The sequence below is a fragment of the Cetorhinus maximus genome, chromosome 9 (genome assembly GCF_964194155.1).
Source record: "Cetorhinus maximus chromosome 9, sCetMax3.hap1.1, whole genome shotgun sequence".
Taxonomy (NCBI): Eukaryota; Metazoa; Chordata; class Chondrichthyes; order Lamniformes; family Cetorhinidae; genus Cetorhinus; species Cetorhinus maximus.
This window is the reverse complement of record NC_135887.1, coordinates 78,202,306-78,221,128: the sequence shown is the minus strand read 5'-3', so window position 1 is coordinate 78,221,128 and position 18,823 is coordinate 78,202,306. Positions and strand designations below refer to the sequence as shown.

Here is an 18,823-nt window from a genome sequence, read left to right as displayed (position 1 = left end):
TCCCTACCCACTCCCCAAAACTAAATCATGGCTTCCAGGTGATTAGACTATGTCGTGCGTTTAACATTGGCTGATGAAAGCCAATCTGTTATTTTGTACTAATGACAACTGAACAGAAAACAACCCCTCCCCCAACATATACGAGTCAGAAAGAGAAGTCAGTTGTAATTTTAAAAGGACTGAATATTGTCTCTATTCAATCCATTCAAAGAGCACATTGAACGGAATTCGAATGTTATTTCCTTCGTGAACAGTTCCTGAATTACATTAAAATGAATAAATAACTGCCGGGCATTCTCTCTGGGACACATGTTTCTTAACTAATCCACTGAGGGACAATGGAGGCGCTGCCTTCCTGATTCGAGTAAGAGAAAGTTACAGAGGCCATCAATCTCAAAGCTCACCCTCCCCCCCTTATGTGTTATTGTTGGGGAATTAAATGAAGAAGGCGGGAAATCGGCCAGCTTTTTGCCTCGTAGCGAATGGGAGCAGGTGTTTAAAAGAAGTCAGCGCAGATTTAGTGTGAGGATTGGTGAATCACTGGACAGACGTGTGACCCGTGAATCAGCCGGGCTGATTGAGGGAGATTGTTCTATTATTTGTCATGTTTCTGGAGGTATAACCGAGTTCATTTGGGCTCCAGCTTCAAATGCTTGACCACTTTTTAAAAAGACTTTAAAAAATGTAGAATTGCAAAAAAATACTATTCACACCCTCGACTGCCAAATATGTTTTCTTTTGCCATATTTAGCTTACTTCGGTAGCCAAATAGCTTAAGTCCAGTACTTCACATTGCGCAATGAGTTGTTAAAAGATTATACGGTTTGTGCAGAGGGAGGACGAAGGACAGCATTTGTAACACATCAACTAATACCTCAGCATTCAACCAGAACACACCCACCATGAGGCAATCGATGGAGTCGGAAAGCGGTTTGGGATGTTGAAAGTTTCCACACACGACCATGCATAACTTAACCGTGTCACAGACCATTCAGAATCAGGATAGGAGATAAAAGAGACTGACAACTTTATATAATTAAATGGTATCCATTTATTCAGCGGAAACAAGAAATGCAGTTTTTGTCTTTCCAAATTTTACCAACACACGAAAAGTGGCAGTGGCACATGAATGGCTCAGAAACAAAAAAAAAACAAAATGGGACCCTATGCTCACCTTCAAGTAACCTAAACATTTCAGCTACAAACAGATGTGAACGCAAGACACAAACTACAAAAATAAAAAAAAACATATTTACATATTTTGTAAATAAAGCAAGTCAAGAGTGCCCTTTTGTTCTACAACAAAGGGAGCTCATCGGGTGCCACAACTGGTCAAAACCATTTTTAACATAAATAGGAAATATAAGTTAGTATAAGCTTTTGTATTTTACAAATGTACATCTCGAGTTGTACTGAGAGATATCAGCAGAGCACTATTTAGAACTTTTTTTTGCCCGTAATATACCCATTGTGAATCATTACACGTTTGGCCAGTGTAGATACACAATGCAACTGGATAGGTTTACATTGCACGCTGTGCTCCTTAACACTGCTGCAGTGGTTCTTCCACCACTGGAGGTTGGTTTGCTACATGTACTGTGTGTTCATTCCATATATTCGAAAGACGGTCAATCCTTCGCTCTTCTGAATTTCGGATCAGTGTCCTTTCTTTTGCTCAGCCTTCGCAGTAGTCAAGATGGTGATCGTCGCTGTCAGCCACTTCTTTCAGTAACCAAAATTAAGAGTGGAGTGCAAATATCTACAAGATTGAGGTGAGGCGGGGGGGGGGGGGGGGGGAAAGAACAGCATTAGTTGACGGATCCTCAAGCAGACAATATTATTTGTTACCAACATCACTAAATCAGATCTGCCCTCACCAGCGGTGAGTCAGCTCAATCTGCCCACACCGTGACGTCGGCATCCACCCCTCCCCCACCCCACCCCCGGCTGACGTCACCGTGACCCCAGGAGATATTAACAACAGCTTCAGAGAGAACAAAAAAGTTAGTAAAATCCTGAATGTCACGGATTGCGACTCAGGTTACAAATTCAAAAAGTCATAACCTAATCCACAAGTGATGACCAGGTAAGGCAGCTCGCTGCTAAGCCCACTCTCTAGAGCCCTAGCCTCCCCACATTAACACACTCGGGAGCGGTGAGCGGCTCCCAAAAAGTGCTTTAAAAGAAAACAGATGCCGGCGATTTGAGAGTTGGAGCTGCTGGTCACTAATCTGCTCGGTTTGCTTCAGTTCTGCAAATATTAGTCACGGGACAATGACAGCTCAAACCTCGCCCAAAACCCTGACGTAAAAGACGGAGCGAATTGTTTACTACAGGACCTACTATAAGCCATTACTCATGCTCGAACACAGCCGTTGTTTTTCCTCCCAATTCATGACTTCCAGTCCTGTAACCGTGCGAACTACTCACTTTTGTTCTGTCCTTCTGGGTTCTCCCCCTTCCTTTTTTATCGTATTCTCTTGCGTGCAGCCTGTTCCCCCGGCATCCCAGAAAAAGACCCGTTCTCACTGGAAACTTTAGATACGATCGTCTTCTTTCGCTTGACGAAAAAATCTGTTCACAATATATATATATATAATTTTTAAAAATGACCTTTAACTCTTTCGCCATTACAATTATTCAAACCCGGCAAAATAATGAATGTCTACTTAAACGTATTTAAAGGAGGGAATACTTATTGTGGTGGGGGGGAGGGGGGAAACGCCTGAAAACGTTGAGGAGAGCAAAATACTTTCTGGAACAATCTGGCTGTTAGGTCGCATTGTAAACGCTGCTGTCTTGTTTTTCCCCCTCAAGGCAGAAAGTTGCTGTGCAAGCGTTTCTCAGAGGGAGAGACCGCTACTCCACACCAATTCAACCCTTCATTACCAAGCACCAGGACAGATTGCAATCGCAGCCCATTCCAAACAAACAAAAACACACGCACAAAAAAAAAGGTTCTTATATTTTTTTTTTAAAAAGCGAACACAGGCGAACACGGTTCCAGGTCGGACTGTCTCCCTACCTGTGATGCGTGCCGTGGATCCCCTTTTGCGCAAGTAAGACGACCCTCTGGCTGCTTTAATTCCTGAGTGCAAGTTATCCGATCGGTTTTCCTGGTTCGTCTCGTTGCTTTCCAGTCCTAACAATCGGTTGACCATGTCGGGCGAGTCCCTGCTCTCCAGGCCGGCGGAATCGCTGCTGTTGGTGTCAGAGTTACAGGACTCTGGAGCCGGGCACTGCAGTCGGACCGTTCCCCTCTGGATGCTCTCCCGGTAGAAAGCGGGCGCGTCCTCGCCTTCTTCCCACTCGTACTCCCCTCCCTGCAGCGGAGTGTCGGTGGCAAAGTTGAAGTTCCACTTCCTCCGGTCCCTCTCGCTGATCTCCCGCAGTTTGCTCTTGGTCTCCCGGCGCAGCTCGTCGTGGTCGATGGGTCCGAAGAGGCTCCTGCACACGGCCGTCCTGGCGTGGAGAGGGTAGGTTCTCCTGGCCGCCATCCTCTCCAGGCAGCCGATGGAGAGCTGCTGCACGCTGGACATTGCGCTTCGCTTAGAAATGCCAAGAGCGGAGGAAAAAGCAGCAGCGGCAGTAAGAGGGGGGAGTGGAGGGGGAAGCGGGGCTCCTACTGCAAACAGTAGGGAGTGGTTGCTGATACAGTGAATGCAACAAGAAGCACAGCCCTGGGGCAGGGTTTTTTTAACAGGAGGAGAGGGAAACTGCTCTGAATGCCACACTGCCGCGTTTGCGATGTTTCTCTGCAGCACCTCCTCGATGCTATTTAACCAGCCCGGGAGGGTTGGCCATCAGCATACCCAGGTCCCGCCCTCATCCCCCCTCATTGCCCAATACCTTCATTCACAACCAGCAGCGCCTCCCCAACTCCTGATTCCTGATTGGCTCCTCCGACTGACACCTCCGCCTCGTGGATTGGCCCGGACGCCCGTCAATCAGCAGGGGGTGGGTTTGATTGGCAGCCCGCGCACTCTCTTTGTTTACGCCAGGTTCTACTACTATACTCTAGCAAAGACTTGCTGAGTGTGGACAATGTGCAAAGGCACACAAACCGGCCTTTTAAACCTCTATCACTACACACCAGAAACAATAACAACTTCGCAGCTGCAAACCAGGTTATCAAACCAACTAAAAGAGATTGTATGTGCGACTGTGTGTCGCTTTTTGCCTTGCAACAATCTGGTTGTAAAACACGTAAAAATCTATGCCCACTTTACTCTTGTATATATTGAATGTGCTCTCCAAAATATTACTTGGTAATGTATTATAACGTGCAGGAATTTATTTAACCCTTACATTACCTCGTTGTGAGTTGGGTGAAGCCCGCCTAGGTGCTTTTAATCCATCGTGGACGTTTAAAGAATGTTTACGAGTTCCAGGGCTAATAAAAACATATTTGAGGTTCCTACTTAAATTTTAGTTTCGGCAGACAAAACAATACTTTATGCCTGTGGGGTCTGATTGATATGCAAATAGGCCTTCAGCTAAAGTAAACAGATTTGGAAAACACGTTCCTCTGTCCTACATGAATACTGTTCCAACTGTTTTTTTTAAAGATGTTGCACACATTCAGCTGCTGCGGTCCTTTTCTTCATCCTTTCGCGTAGTGACTTTGTCAACAAACTTTTTAGGGGTTGTTTACAACCCCGCATCTTCCAGCTGGGAAAACCGACAACATTCAGTCCCATTAGCTGACGACTTTCTCACAAACCTACCACCTTCCATGGCGAAACTCCCTTCAACCCCACCAGGAACCGCTGCCTTCACACCCCACAGCAGATTAGTGTTGTCTGTCCCATGTGGAGGCGGCAGTTTCTCACCGTTGTTATACACATTGTTCGGGCCGGAAAGAAACTAAACGCAGACCTGTGTGTGTTTAGGAACCTTTCATATATAAAAAAAACTTTAAAAAAAACACGTTTGCTGTGATGTGGCTTTTGGGTGTTGATGAGAAATGACGCTCTCCTCTCCAGTCCCCTCACCCCCACTCCCCGCTGTAATTGAGTCTCTGCCCTGTATCCGGAAGGCAATTTACACCGAATCAAACCCCACCTTTGCCAGCACACAAATGCAACCACATTGCCTGATGCAATATTCCCAACAACTCCGCAGAATCCGGGAATAAAGAATGATTTGGTAATTTGCATATGTTGTTAAAAATCACTTCAAGTAACCCAGCGAATCCCCCTCCCAGCTTTTTTTCGAAAGATAATTACATGTGGAGCGACGCGGAATATTGTTAATAACAGATCTGACCCAGTGGGGTCTGGAGACAGCAGTTTCAGACAGATTATTTAATTCACATAAAGACAAACTGACCGCACACGCTCGCTTGGGCAGACTTCATTACTAGTCCATAGACTTCAGTTCAAATGCAGTGGAATCGTTGCTTACGCAATGTGTCATGTAAAGCCACAATGTCTCCTGCGTTCTTGTAACAAAGTTCAAGTTGTCACTCAGCAGCTTTGCAATGTATAGTAATTGCTCTAAAAATACCTGGCTACTCCCTATTAATAAACAGACCATGACCCCCAACCCTCTCCAAAGAAAATACACTCGCAGACATGGAAATATTTTCCCAATCTCAAAAGGTCCCGTGATTCACACAACACTGTAAACTCAAAAGTCGAACATAACGGCTCCAGGTGGGAGTAGACCAATACGGATTAAAGATTCCTTTTAACATTAAAAACGACTTTCTCTAGCCTTTGGAGTACTTTTGAAATGTAATTTATTTTTGGAAGCTAGATGTTTGCTCATACTCCTAGTTTTATGTCATCGGCAGTGAGTCGAATCCTGCCAGGGATAGGATTGAGGCTTTAGACAGATAATCTTCTGTCTGGTTCCTCATGACGACTAACGGCATCATCAGGGTTCAGTGAAAGTAGCAGCACCCTGGTTAAACTAGCCAGACAGAACGAATGGCGAGATGTGGGTGTACGCCTTTAAGTACAACAATCTCATACACTGTTCGAAGATGTTGCAGAGATTTAAACATTTTAAATGAGCATGAAACGTGATCGTACGCACACAAAGAGGTGTTCAGTCATTCATTAATAAAAACGCTAAAATATTTTATTCATGCAGTGTGGGGGCGACTCGTGTAGGCTATCTTTTTTTTAAAAAAAACCTCTTTGCTCCAAGAATTCAGAGCACCGAATATGGAATAAGCCATTTCTAAAATGATGAATTTGGCCCTGAGTGACTGCTGTTTTACAACAGCACTGGTTTGATGGAAAATGCTTTGATAAAGTTTTGATAATAGTTATGTAAATGCCAGAGACCACATCGCATTCCGATCGTTTTTGCAATACCGGAGTCTGCCCCACGCTATGAAAACGCACACGGAGCACATTCAGATTCACCATTCATAGGTAACAAGTCTTTCCTTTATAACAATCTCAGTCTTAAAATACGCAGCTGGGCTTTACTTCACATAGATCCAGTTGGTGGGCGAATTGAAATAAATGATGCACGATGGGTGTAACAGACTAGATGTTACTGTTTCGAAGAAATGGCATCATCAAGAACCAGAATTAAAGTTCATGCTACACTGAAGGCTCAGCATCAAGTGTTTTTTTTAAAGCACCGACTTATTAGGCCAGCACCCCCTTATATTTACTTGGTGGGAAGACTGGCAAACAATATCACACACACACACACATATATATATATATATAGGTGAGAGGCTGTCCTAACATGTGCCGGCACTGAGTGATATGGCATTATGGGATAAGGGCTGCTCTCCAAGGTGTCAGCTATGTTGGAGCATTGTCACCTCTGAGTTAGAAGATTGTGGGTCCAGAGATATAAACACACAATCCAGGTAGATTTATCAGCAATGGGGTTGAAGGAGAGAAACCAAGAAAAACAAAAAAAAAAGACAATTTTTGGATAGGAGATGAAGCGATCAACAGGACAAGATGCAAAATCATTACATTTCATTGTAATAAAAATACAGTCCTGTGGGACAAAATTGTACTTGATTTCCACATAGAATAGGAAAATAATCAACATATAATAACAGATATGTTTTAAGGAGTGCCTTAAAGGAGGACATAAAGGTAGAAAGGATTTAGGGAGGGAATTCCAGAGCTTAGGGCCTAGTATAATATCACATTGAGTTCAAATATCTGTATACTTTCATTTCCTATTTACTCCCCCTTTTCTCCTGAAAGTATTAACTAATAATCTAACTAACGGCAGCCCTCCAAAATCTTACAAAAATATTATGCTTCATGTGCAGGCCCTAGCTGTCAATTAACGAGTTAATGTGGATTACCCAAAACCTGTACTTCTTTTTGCCCCTTTCTTGGTTTCCCTCCTTCACCTACCTGTCAATCCCACCACTGATATGTCTGCTTTTGGATAATCTCGTGTCAGCTTGTAGGCTTTGCTGCAGAAACCATTGGAAATATTCAATTAGATTACAGCCTATAGCTCACTCCCAGTTAATTATTCCATATAGAAACTATTTGAATATATTTATTACATCCCAGCCTGCAAATAACTCCTAGGTGTTCATTGTTCAACATGTAAATGATCTGAACCCACTGATGATATTTTAACTGGTAATTCACACAGGAATCCTTTACTCAATACTGGCAATGAGAAACCTTACTCAGCATAAATGCACATTGGAAAATCAAGGGTACATTGCTTGTGTTGTTCTGATATACACAGGTGATGGTTGAAGTATACTGGAAAAAAATCTACCTTTTATGGAAAACAACTGAAAACCATCAGCCTGAAACTCACTCTCAGGCACTCAATATTCCCTATTTAATCCCGCTCTTCCTCATCTACATGTTGCTCATGATAATCACCTGAAGACATGGGGTCAGGTTCCACATGAACGCTAACAACACCCAGTCCTAACTCTCTGTGCTGTCAGACTGTTGATTAAGAGTCCTTGATGAACCACAATTGCCTCAAGCTAAATGATGGGAAGAGTGAAGATATGGTCTTTCCAACTAATTCTACCGTTGTCCCTGGACATGGTTTTAGGCTGAACCAGACTGTCCACAGCCTTGGGTCCCAGTTGACTCCATAGTTGAGTTTCTGATTCCATTACTTCCATCACAAAGACCACAAACTTCCACTTTTACAAAATCATCTATTTCCACCCAGCCCCTGCCCATCTGCTTCCTAATCCCTTATCCTTTCTGTCCTTTTCTCTCTGTCTTTCTCTCTCTCCCCCCTCTACTTGAGGCTTTGCTTTGCTTCTTCTCAAGAAATTTCACCAACAGCTTGTGTCTGCCTCCTCAGTTGCACCTGACTACTTTGATCAGTTTATTATTGTTGCTCAATATCAGGCAGCTGATTGTTCTTTTGAGGCGCAACCTTGTCTGATGATGTCATTCACCTTATTTAAATGTAAACTTTGCAGAAAAGGAAAAGCTTTAAATGCATTTTTTAAGTTGATTTATAAAGATGACATTGGTTTTCCTAGTGTCAATATATTATTTACTCCTTCCACATGTGCCAACCCAACCTGTCAGCCACATTAACCAGTAAATGTTGACTTCCAACTGAAACCCTCTTCCATGCCTGTTATCTCCAGGCTCAAATTTGGCTTCTTATGTATTCCAAAATCACTTTGCCCCCATTTTTGATTGCAGTGCCTTCACTTGTCTAGACCCCTAAACTCAGGTATTTGCTCGGTGTGCCTCTATACCCTTCTCTCCTCCTTTAAAACCCTCCTTAAATTCCAGGGCTTCGACCAAGCTTTTATTCATTCCACCCTAATATCTCCCCCTGTCCTGATTCAATTTTTGTCTGATTCTGTGAAATACCTGAGGATTTTTTTTTGTTAAAGGCACTATTTAACTGCAAGTTTTTGTTATTATCTGAACATTTTCCCTCGATTTAAACCTGTGACTCACTCTTCATTCTATTATTTTATATTTAAACTCTGTCGATTTCTCAGCCTATACCTCACTGGTGATGTGAGAGTGACTGTCGTTGAGATCAAGGCAGCCATTTGACAGTGTGGCATCAAGGAGTACAAACAAAACTGGAGTCAATGGGAATCACAGGGAGAACTCTACGTTGGTTGGAGTCATACCTAACACAAAGGAAGATGGTTGTGGTTGTTGGAGGTCAGTCATCTCAACTCCAGGGCATCACAGCAGGAGTTCCTCAGGGTCGTGTCCTCAGCCCAACCATCTTCAACTGCTCCATCAATGACCTTCCTTCCACCATAAGGTCAGAAGTGGGGATGTTCGCTGATGATTGCACAATGTTCAGCACAATTTGCAACTGCTCAGATAATGAAGCAGTCCATATCCAAATGCAGCAAGACCTGGACAATATCCAGGCTTGAGCTGACAAGTGGCAAGTAACATTTGCGCCACACAAGTGCCAGGCAATGACCATCTCCAACAAGAGAGAATCCAACCAATGCCCCTTGATGTTCAATGGCATTAACGTCATTGAATCCCCCACTATCAACATCCTGGGAGTTACCATTGACCAGAAACTGAACTGGACTAGCCATATAAATTCTGTGGCTACAAGAGCAGGTCAGAGGCTAGGTATCCTGCAGCGAGTAACTCACCTCCTGACTCCCCAAAGTCTGTCCACCATCTACAAGGCACAAGTCAGGAGTGTGATGGAATACTCCCCATTTGCCTGGATGAATGCAGCTCCAACAACACTCAAGAAGCTTGACAGCATCCAGGACAAAGTAGCCTGCTTGATTGGCAGCACATCCACAAACATTCACTCCCTCCACCACCGACACACAGTAGCAACAGTGTGTACCATCTACAAGATGCATGGCAGGAATTCACCAAGGCTCCTTCGACAGCACCTTCCAAACCCACGACCACTCCCATCTGGAAGGACAAGGGCTGCAGATAGATGGAAACACCACCGCCTGGAAGTTCACCTCCAAGTCACGCACCATCCTGACTTGGAAATATATTGACGTTCCTTCACTGTTGCTGGGTCAAAATCCTGGAACACTCTTCCTAACAGCACTGTGGGTGTACCTACACCACATGGACTGCAGTGGTTCAAGAAGGCAGCTCATCACCACCTTCTCAAGGGCAACTAGGAATGGGCAATAAATGCTGGCCCAGGCAGCAAAGCCCACATCCCGTGAATGAATAAAAAAAACTCACAGGTGTCGAGTATTCCATCCATAAACCATCTAAATTCCTTCAATAAATTCCAGTCTGTAACTCACTCTCAGATACCTGCTATTCTGTGTGTAAACCGTCTCAACTGCTTGATTAAATTCCAGCCTGTAACTTTCTCCTGTGTTCTTTACCCTACGTCTGAATGATCCAAATCAGATCCCAGCCTGTATCCCACTCTGGGTGTCCCCCATTATTCCATATATAAACTCCAACATATATATATATATATATATAAAAACAAGCAATTAATTCAACGTGAAATGTAATGATAATATGCAGTGAAACTCAGTGGTTTAATGATAAATAAAATTCAGAGTGATTCAGTCCTATGGGTGAGTGAATTATGTCCCCAGCACTAAAGTTTGGTTTTACATTTGGCAAGTCACCAAGTCCCATTGTGTGGTTCGCTACATTCTATTAAAATTGCTCTGGCAAGGAAGCCACACCCATCTGTTTTTGCTACTATTCAATTGTACATTGTGTAGGACGTTGCAATTTCTTAATGAAAAAAGTAAAAAAGCTACAAAGGTTTAAAATAAGGTCAGTGAGTAGAGTGCTGCAGGACCTTTTCTATATCAAGAATGTTTTTTTGGCAGTATTGTCCTAACAGGCATTTTCTTCACATACACAAAGACAATATTGATGAAAATCATGGTACATGTAATAATTTCCAGCATATTTTCAGTAAAACAGTACTCTTTCTCTGGAAAATCACTTCCAAGGACTCTGGAATAGTTTCATAGGAAATGAGAAAGGTGGTGCGCAGCTTCAAGATTCAATTAAATGGTGCCAAATCCTTCATTTTATCTTTAATGAGGAAAGTAATGAGAAGGTTTGGAATACAGATAATCTCACTCTGCTTCAAAGAAGATAAAGAGGTTTATTCTCTCTCTCATCCACATCAATTATTCTGTTAAAAACACGTTCAACATAAATAAGAAGCCCAGGCCCATACAGCACTTTTGATGCCACTGCAATGTTATAGCGCCATCACCTGGCGATACCTCTGCAAACCATGAGAGAGAAATATAGACCATTAAACTCTTACAATTCATAGAAGCAGCAAATGATACAATACAGAAGGAGACTATTAGTTCTATTGTGTCTGTTTTGACTCTTTGAAAGGGCCTACCTAGTTCTTCCCACTCCCCTACTCTTTCTCCATAGACCAATAAACTTTTGCCCCTACAATTATCTATCCAATGTCCTCTTGAAAGCTATTATTTAATTTCCTTCCACCACCCTTTAAGGCAGTGCATTCCAGATTATAATGATGCACTTTGTAAAAAGAGTGTTCTGAGATGACCTTTGGTTACTTTGCCAATAATCTTAAATCTGTGTCCTCTGGTAACCAACCATTTCACCATCAAAAACAGTATCTCCTTATTTACTCTATCAAAACCCTTCATGATTTTAAACACCCCTATCAAATCCCTCCTTAAACTTCTCTGATCTAAGGAGAAACAACCCTCGTTTCTGTAGTCTTTCAGTGTAACTGAAGTTCTTCATTTCTGGTACCATTCTCCTTTGCAGTCTCTCGAAAGCGAGGAGCCCACAATTGGCCACAATACTCCAACTGAGGCTTAACTAGTATTTTATAAAAGCTCACCATAACTTCCTTGCTTTTGCACTCTATGCCTCTATTTATAAAATTAAGGGTTACATATGTCTTTTTAACAGACTTCTCAACTTGTCCTGCACCTTTCAAAGACTTGCGAATATACCCTAAGGTCTCTCTGTGCCTGCACCCCCTTTGAAGTTGCACCATTTAGCTTAAATTGCCTCTCCTCATTCACTCTACACTTCTCTGCATTAAATTTAATCTCTCATGAGTCTGCCAATTCACCAATCTACTTGTTCCTGAAGTCTGTTACTATCTTCCTCATTGTTTATTGCATTCCCAAGTTTTGTATCATCTGGAAAATTTTAAATTATGCCCTGTATACCAAAGTCCAGTTTGTTACTATACAAGGGGCACCAATGAACATTTCACTCTAGTCTGAAAAACAACCATTCACCAATATTCTGTTCCTTAGACAGTTTTATATCCATGCAGCCACTGCCCTTTTAATTCCATAGGCTTCAATTCTACTATTATCGATTGATGGCCTGCCCACACCCATTCAGACTGAGGTGGGCAGCACGTGAATTTGCTGCACCGCACCCCCCCCCCCCCCCCCCCCCCCCACCCCCCACCACCACCCCCTCACCTACATGTTTGCAGCATCATGCCAAGCAGGCACCACTCTATTGCCTTTGATGTAACACTGTCAGTAGACTCTACGATCAGCAGGGGGCTGAGCAGTATTGTTCAGAATCATGTGGTGCAGCCAGCTTATGCCTCTTAAAGGGAGGCTGCCCCTCTTAAAGGGAAGCTGCACTGAAGAATATTGTTGCAAGTTAAATGATGGCTAATTGAACACCAGTAAAGAAAGAGGGTCACAGGGTGATGGAGGCAGCGCAGGAGGCAGAAGTGTGGAGGTGGACAGGAGGTGAGATGCCATGGATCTGGGGGTGCCTGGATACCATCAATGACCACCCTCGGAAGCAATTGGCAGCAGGTGGCCATGGATGTCAATCACCGGCATCTATACTTGAGGACCTGGCAGCAGCTATAAGAAGTCTAATGACCTCATGTAGGTGGTCAATGTCATTGAATGCATCTTCACCTGACATCTCGTACCCACCAAAACCACCAATCTCAATGCATCACACACCCATCAATCATCCAAAGCACTCCCTGGCACTCAGTAGTCATGCCTAACATTCAAATACACCTTCCCATCTTCACACACCTACCAATGCTACCAGCCTCACACCCACCCCTTGCTGCCTCCCCATCCCTGAACTATTCAACTATGGCAGCCACATCACCTAAACACAGTGCTACACAATTACTGACATTCTTCCCCCTCTCTTGTAGGACAAGGTAGCACACAATAGAATGGAGTAGAGAAAGACCAGTGGGGGACGAGAATGCCTGGATCTCCAGAACCCTACATGGTTCTTGGCATCATAGGGTTGCATCAATGGGGTCAATAAGAACCTTGAGGATGACATTATGTTCCTGCCTTATGTTCTCTCAACACCCTAATCCTGCTATCTGGCAGGATAAGCAAGCTGCGAGATGGTGTTACCATGGATCTCTTACTTTACACCCAACACCTCTTCCCTTGGCTCAACCTTCCCCTCCTGATTTCCTGCTTTTAGACAACAAGAGCTGTTGCCTGCCCAGCCACAGCATGCCCAGGAAGAGGACAGCGGGAAACAGCACAGCACTGATGAACAAACACTGTCACTTGATCTGCATGTAACTTGGATGCTGTACAGAGTTAGGATCAGCATGTGGTGTGTCATCAGGACACAAGTGGACTGTAACCAGGCCAGGGGGAAAGGATGCTTTGTTTATCACGGTGAGATCACAGATGAGTTCTGCTGCACAGGACACAGCTGAGGACCTCGACTTGGGTGGCACGCAGGAGAATGTTGAGGGGCATACACTGCGAGATGTTCGATGCAACGACTGCCCTGTCAGACGTAGATAGATTTTTGATCACCAAAGGAGTTAAGGGTTATGGGGGACATGTCAGCCATGATCTTATCGAATGGTGGAGCAGGCTCAATGGGCCGAATGCCTAATTCTGCTCCTAATTTTGGTATGTTCTTGTGGGTTCTTAGACAATGTCCTGTCAGCGTGAAGGAGCATGAAAGAGTCCGGCTCCAAGCTGGTATAGGGCATTGTGCAGGGTTTGCCCTCACCACAGCCTCTGCTCTGTCTCCCCATCATACTGCAGACCCAAAGGCAGTGCTGCTGCTGCCCCCTTACCTGTTGCAGCCTTTGTGTGGACAGGGTAGCTACTCCTCTACCCTCCCTGTGAGGGGGCAAAAACTCTTTCCAGCAAATCCAGAAATTCAACACAAGAGATCTCCAGAAACACTCCAGAGTACCTCCAGACATTTTGCACTCAAAAAAATTGCCAGAAATGACTTTGCCTACAATTTTTGGTGCTTTTCTCTTTAAAGAATGCTAGTGTGTGGCACCACCTGCAGCCTCATGACCAATCTTTGCAGAGTTGGACGAATACATGGCCAGGACGAATGTTGTCAAAGTTTGAGATCCTGGCATTACATCAGCTGGTTAGGCTTTCATCAAGGGGGTGCTGCTTCAGAGGTTGCATGATCCCAGAAAGCAGAGCAGGGCTATGCAATTGACTTTCATGTCTCCTGTGTTTTGAGGCCACCTCACTCTTGGAAAATCAAACGCCTGTACATTCAACTACTCCTTAACTCTCATTTGGAACTTGGAATCCTAAAATGGGACTGACATATATTTGGTGATTTAGCTTTAGCTGCATTTGTTGCATTATTGGTCTTGCACACTTCTGTTCTGCTGTTAATGAATTTTTGCAATGCAGGCCTTCTTTTCTACAGACCTGTAGCTTCGTATAGTTGCCCTCTTCTGACATGCTCAGCATGAATATCCCATCAGGCCTGCCTTGGGCTGTCACTGACCTGAAGGGGAATGAGGAGTTCAGGTAGTGGGAAGAAAGCCAGGTACAGTTCTCGCCAGTATCTGGAACCTATTTGGCATCACCCAAGAATCAAGCACTCAGACACAGGCACACATACTTGGACATGTCTGAAGAGACCTGCGTTCATCAGTTTGGTTTTGAAAAGCAGGCTGTATCAATATTCTGGCATTGGAAGCAGAATAAATATGCAATACTTTGTCTGTGGTCACAATTTCAGTTAGTGCCAATCACACCCAATTGGCCCGTGTTCCCAAAATTTCATGCTTGCTGACTCACCTCTGATTTGTGCCCAGGGAACACTCAATTCCCAGATATAAAGCATCAAAAAAGGGGTCAGAATTGTATGATACAGGTCTCCGAATGCTTCATGTTGCTCTGGGACTTTCCTCTAAGGGGCTACAGAGTGCTTGCATCTGGGACAGGCACAAACATTCTAATTTTGTGGGGCTGAGGTGGGAGTCACATAACATCACCACCTGCTTCATTTTCATCCTCCAACACCAGGCTGCCTGAACCCATTTGAAAGGGTGTGCAGAAGCAGTAGGCCTTAGTCCCAGATCTGTTTAGGTCAGAGGATTTGAGAAGGAGCAGGAAGCAAGAACAGGGGGCCTGGTCAAAGGAAGATCTTTGGGACTGGAGGCCTTGTGGTTGCTATTTTTGGTCAAGTCCAAAGGCCCTGCAGCTGGCAATTTTTTACTACAGGCTAGTCAGGCCTGCAGCAGTGGTTGGGTGCCCTTATTCTGAGAGCAGACACCTGCCAAGTGGCAGGTCTGCACTAGAGAAATGTTGGGCCCATTCAGTTGGCCTGAATTTGGAAATACAGATGCATCAGGTTGAATGTACTTCAAGTGTGTTTTGTCTGGCTAGTGACCATAGGTAGTTGGGAAGGGGAAAGGGGGATCATGGGGGAGTGAGTTGGGCCAGAAAATCAATCAAAGTATTATCTGAACCTTGTGTTTTTATTTTTTGTAAAAGGAGTCCTTTTGGGAAGGTTCCTGGGATTGTTCCAAAGATCAATTTCCAAAACAACTGGGAAAGATGCAACAGATCCAATACTTTCAGCTTTGAAGATTGCAAAGCAGTTCTTCAGGCAACATTTCATTCTTTTACAAGCCACTCTTTACAGATATATTACAGTATGTTATTGCACACATATGGTTTACAAACCCAGCAGTGAATTGACCAGAATAATGATGCCTTTTTACTGCTGTTGATCAGCGGGAAACACTTTCAAATCTGGGTCACCATGTTGTGGGCTCAAGTTCTTTTCCAGGGTGTGAGCACAAAAATCAAGGCTGAAGCTAAATTTCATCACTAAGGGAGTGCAACACTGTTGGTGGTACCATCTTTTGACTTTAAACGGAAGCCCTCTCATGTGGGCCTAAAAGACCCCAGTGTCCTGATCATTATCAAATTGCCGCTGTGCGCAAATTGGCTGCTGTGTTTCCCACATTATAGCAGTGACTACACTTCAAAAGTACTTCCCTGGCTGTGAAGTGCCTTGAGATGTCCTGAGGTTTTGAAAGGTGCTTTATCAATGCAAATTTTTCTTTACTTTTATGGTCATATGTTTGTTAGCTCCACCAATGCCTTAGCAGGTTAGCCAGAATATACTAAAAGTCCCAGGTTTGACCCCTGACCTGTACTCAGTTGAACTTAGGTCAGGGCAGCAGTAAGAATACTACAAGTGACCTCAGCATCCCTGAGGTAATGAAGGGGAAAAATCAAGTGGATTTTTTTTCTACTGATCACCATCTAGCACCTCTCTTTCCCTCCTTCCTTGTTGGAGGTGCACATGGTTGGCCACCTGGTGAGGTGAGGTTCTAGCTCGGCTGTTGATTCTGCCTGGGATCAAATGACTAATGGGTAGATTATAACCCACAGGCAGCTAGTGGGTAGAGTGTGCAGATTGATTACCCAATCCCGTTGAGGACAGAGCTTCATTACCATGCCACCATTAGACTTCACGCTCCAAATGATTGATCACGGGGGCAGGGAGTCCAATCACAAGGGAGGGTCTGATTGAGGGGAGGGAAGCAGGTTAGGTTAGGAAGCTGGGAGGAAGCAATTAAGCTCTTCTGTCCCACAAGTGGTACTGGAAAGGCACTTAGGTCTCCCATGCAACAATCCTCACCTCTCTTTAGCTGTCAGCTATCCCAGAGCTCAGAAACACAGCCAGCCAGAGTTAAATCTGGAAAAGAGATAAAATCTGAGACATTGAAATATTAAGCGTCCAACTCACCTCCTGGGAGTGGGTTGCTTGTCCACCATTCATCCCGCCTCTGTTAAAACTGGAGGTGTGGCTCATTGGGTCCAAGTTTGAGATTTTAAATGTTTTTAATATGTCAGACCAACATTTTGATGGGATTAAAATGCCCCCCTTCACCACCCAGTTGTCACATACTCCTATGTATGATACAGAACCCTGATTTACACATAATAATGAGGCTCCCACCTGCTTCATGCAATCGCCTGGGCTGAACATCAGAAAGCCCCAGGACAAATGGCACAGAGGAAACTGGTGCAAACTTTGCTACTGCCCCAAGTTAAAATTCACCCTTAAATATCCAGGCTCACCCATGAACATTTGTCCCCAGAAAGATACTGAAGAATGGCTAGTGCTCATGGAATTGTACTACAGCAAGAATACGAGAAAAGAAAATTCTTCAAGACGGAAAAAGGAAAAGTGCTTTAAGTGTTTCTCACTGATATGTATTGCTGTAATTCTTCTAAATGCTGTTACTGTGTCATGTAAACATCATTGCATCTGTTGCTTATGTGTAATTTTGATGTAGGATAAGTACTTTTGTTCTAGCTGTTCCTCCTATCTGTAATAAAAAACTGTACCTTTTAAAGGCACTTAAACTGAGCTATGCAATCCCAGAAAATGCCATCTTCCTGCTGTTTTCTAATTCACCAGCAGTGGGTGCAAAGTCCCCAAAATATCTTAAAAGACACAGTTGGAGAGGCAAACCTAATTGTTCAATTCATCAAAACAATCCCCATTTTAAATGACAAATTTGCAGAAAAGAAGTTGCTTGATATATTAAGACGATTTTAATTGGAAATGTAATTAATTTCGGCAGCCGTAGGTGTGAAAGTAAAGCAGTACCATTACCTCTGCTCCATCCTTTCACCTGAAGATGAGGATCATAACTCCCCAAACATCACCCCCACCCCCACCCCCGCCCACCCCATCACCAAGTACTGACAGTTAATTTAACTCCTTATATCAATGAAGAAGCTGGATATTTTCTTGAGTGTTCACTGTGATGCTTGAATATCCAGCTTATTATTAGAAAGTTCTGTGACAAACATCCAACTGTTAAACAATGTTATTGTTTTTATATAGACGACAGAACTCTGCCAGCAACTATCATAAACAGAGCAAGTCCAACACTGTCGAATACCTTGGCTAGACTGATAAAAACAGACCCAGTTTTGCCCTCTTCTGTATTTGTTTTGCAACAAAGAATATTTCTGTTGTGCCGCATTTACTCAACACCAGATTGCTTCATGGGTAGGTTCTTGACTGCAATGGTTGGGAGAATCTTCCCTGAGATTATTAACTGTGAGATACCACATTAATTGTTCCAATCATACACCTCAACTTGTTATTTATTGTTCAACAGCCAGCTTGCCTCAGTCAGTTACACTCTTGTCTCTGAATCAGAAAGTTGTAGCGCCAAGTTCCACTAAAAACTGGAGTACATAATCCATTTAGATAGCCTATTCAATCTTGAGCTAAGCTTTAAACTCCAGACCGTATCCATCGCCAAGACTGCTTCCTTCCAGCTGGCAACATTGTCCACCTCCATGCTTACCTCAGCCCACTGCTACTTTTACCAGTTCCAGATTCAACAAGCCTAATATTCTCCTTGATGGCTTCCCATCCTCACCTGCCATTAACATCATATATTTATTCCTGCAAAAGGCCTGTTTTCACCTCACCTACATCCTTGCTGGTCAATAATGCCTCCTTGTTCCACAATGCATTTAATTCACAGTCTTTGAATTTTTCTCTAAATTCCTCAGTGACCTTGGCCAACTGTAATGACTTGACGTACCGGACAGGTTTCTACTTGAAACAGATAACTTTATTACAGAGAGCTTTTCAGAAGCTACATGCTTGAA

General features: G+C 43.7%; 1 protein-coding gene across 1 annotated transcript; it reads right to left on the bottom strand.

The window, feature by feature from the left end:
• Window positions 1-1,027: 1,027 nt before the first annotated feature.
• On the bottom strand, window positions 1,028-3,771 carry cdkn1cb (cyclin dependent kinase inhibitor 1Cb). The gene is made up of 3 exons (XM_078548910.1): window positions 3,026-3,771; window positions 2,431-2,574; window positions 1,028-1,759 (listed from the first exon to the last, which is right to left on the bottom strand). Exons 1-2 carry the CDS (start codon window positions 3,537-3,539, stop codon window positions 2,468-2,470), a joined length of 621 nt encoding a protein of 206 aa, XP_078405036.1. The 5' UTR covers window positions 3,540-3,771; the 3' UTR covers window positions 1,028-1,759; window positions 2,431-2,467.
• Between the last annotated feature and the right edge of the window lie 15,052 nt (window positions 3,772-18,823).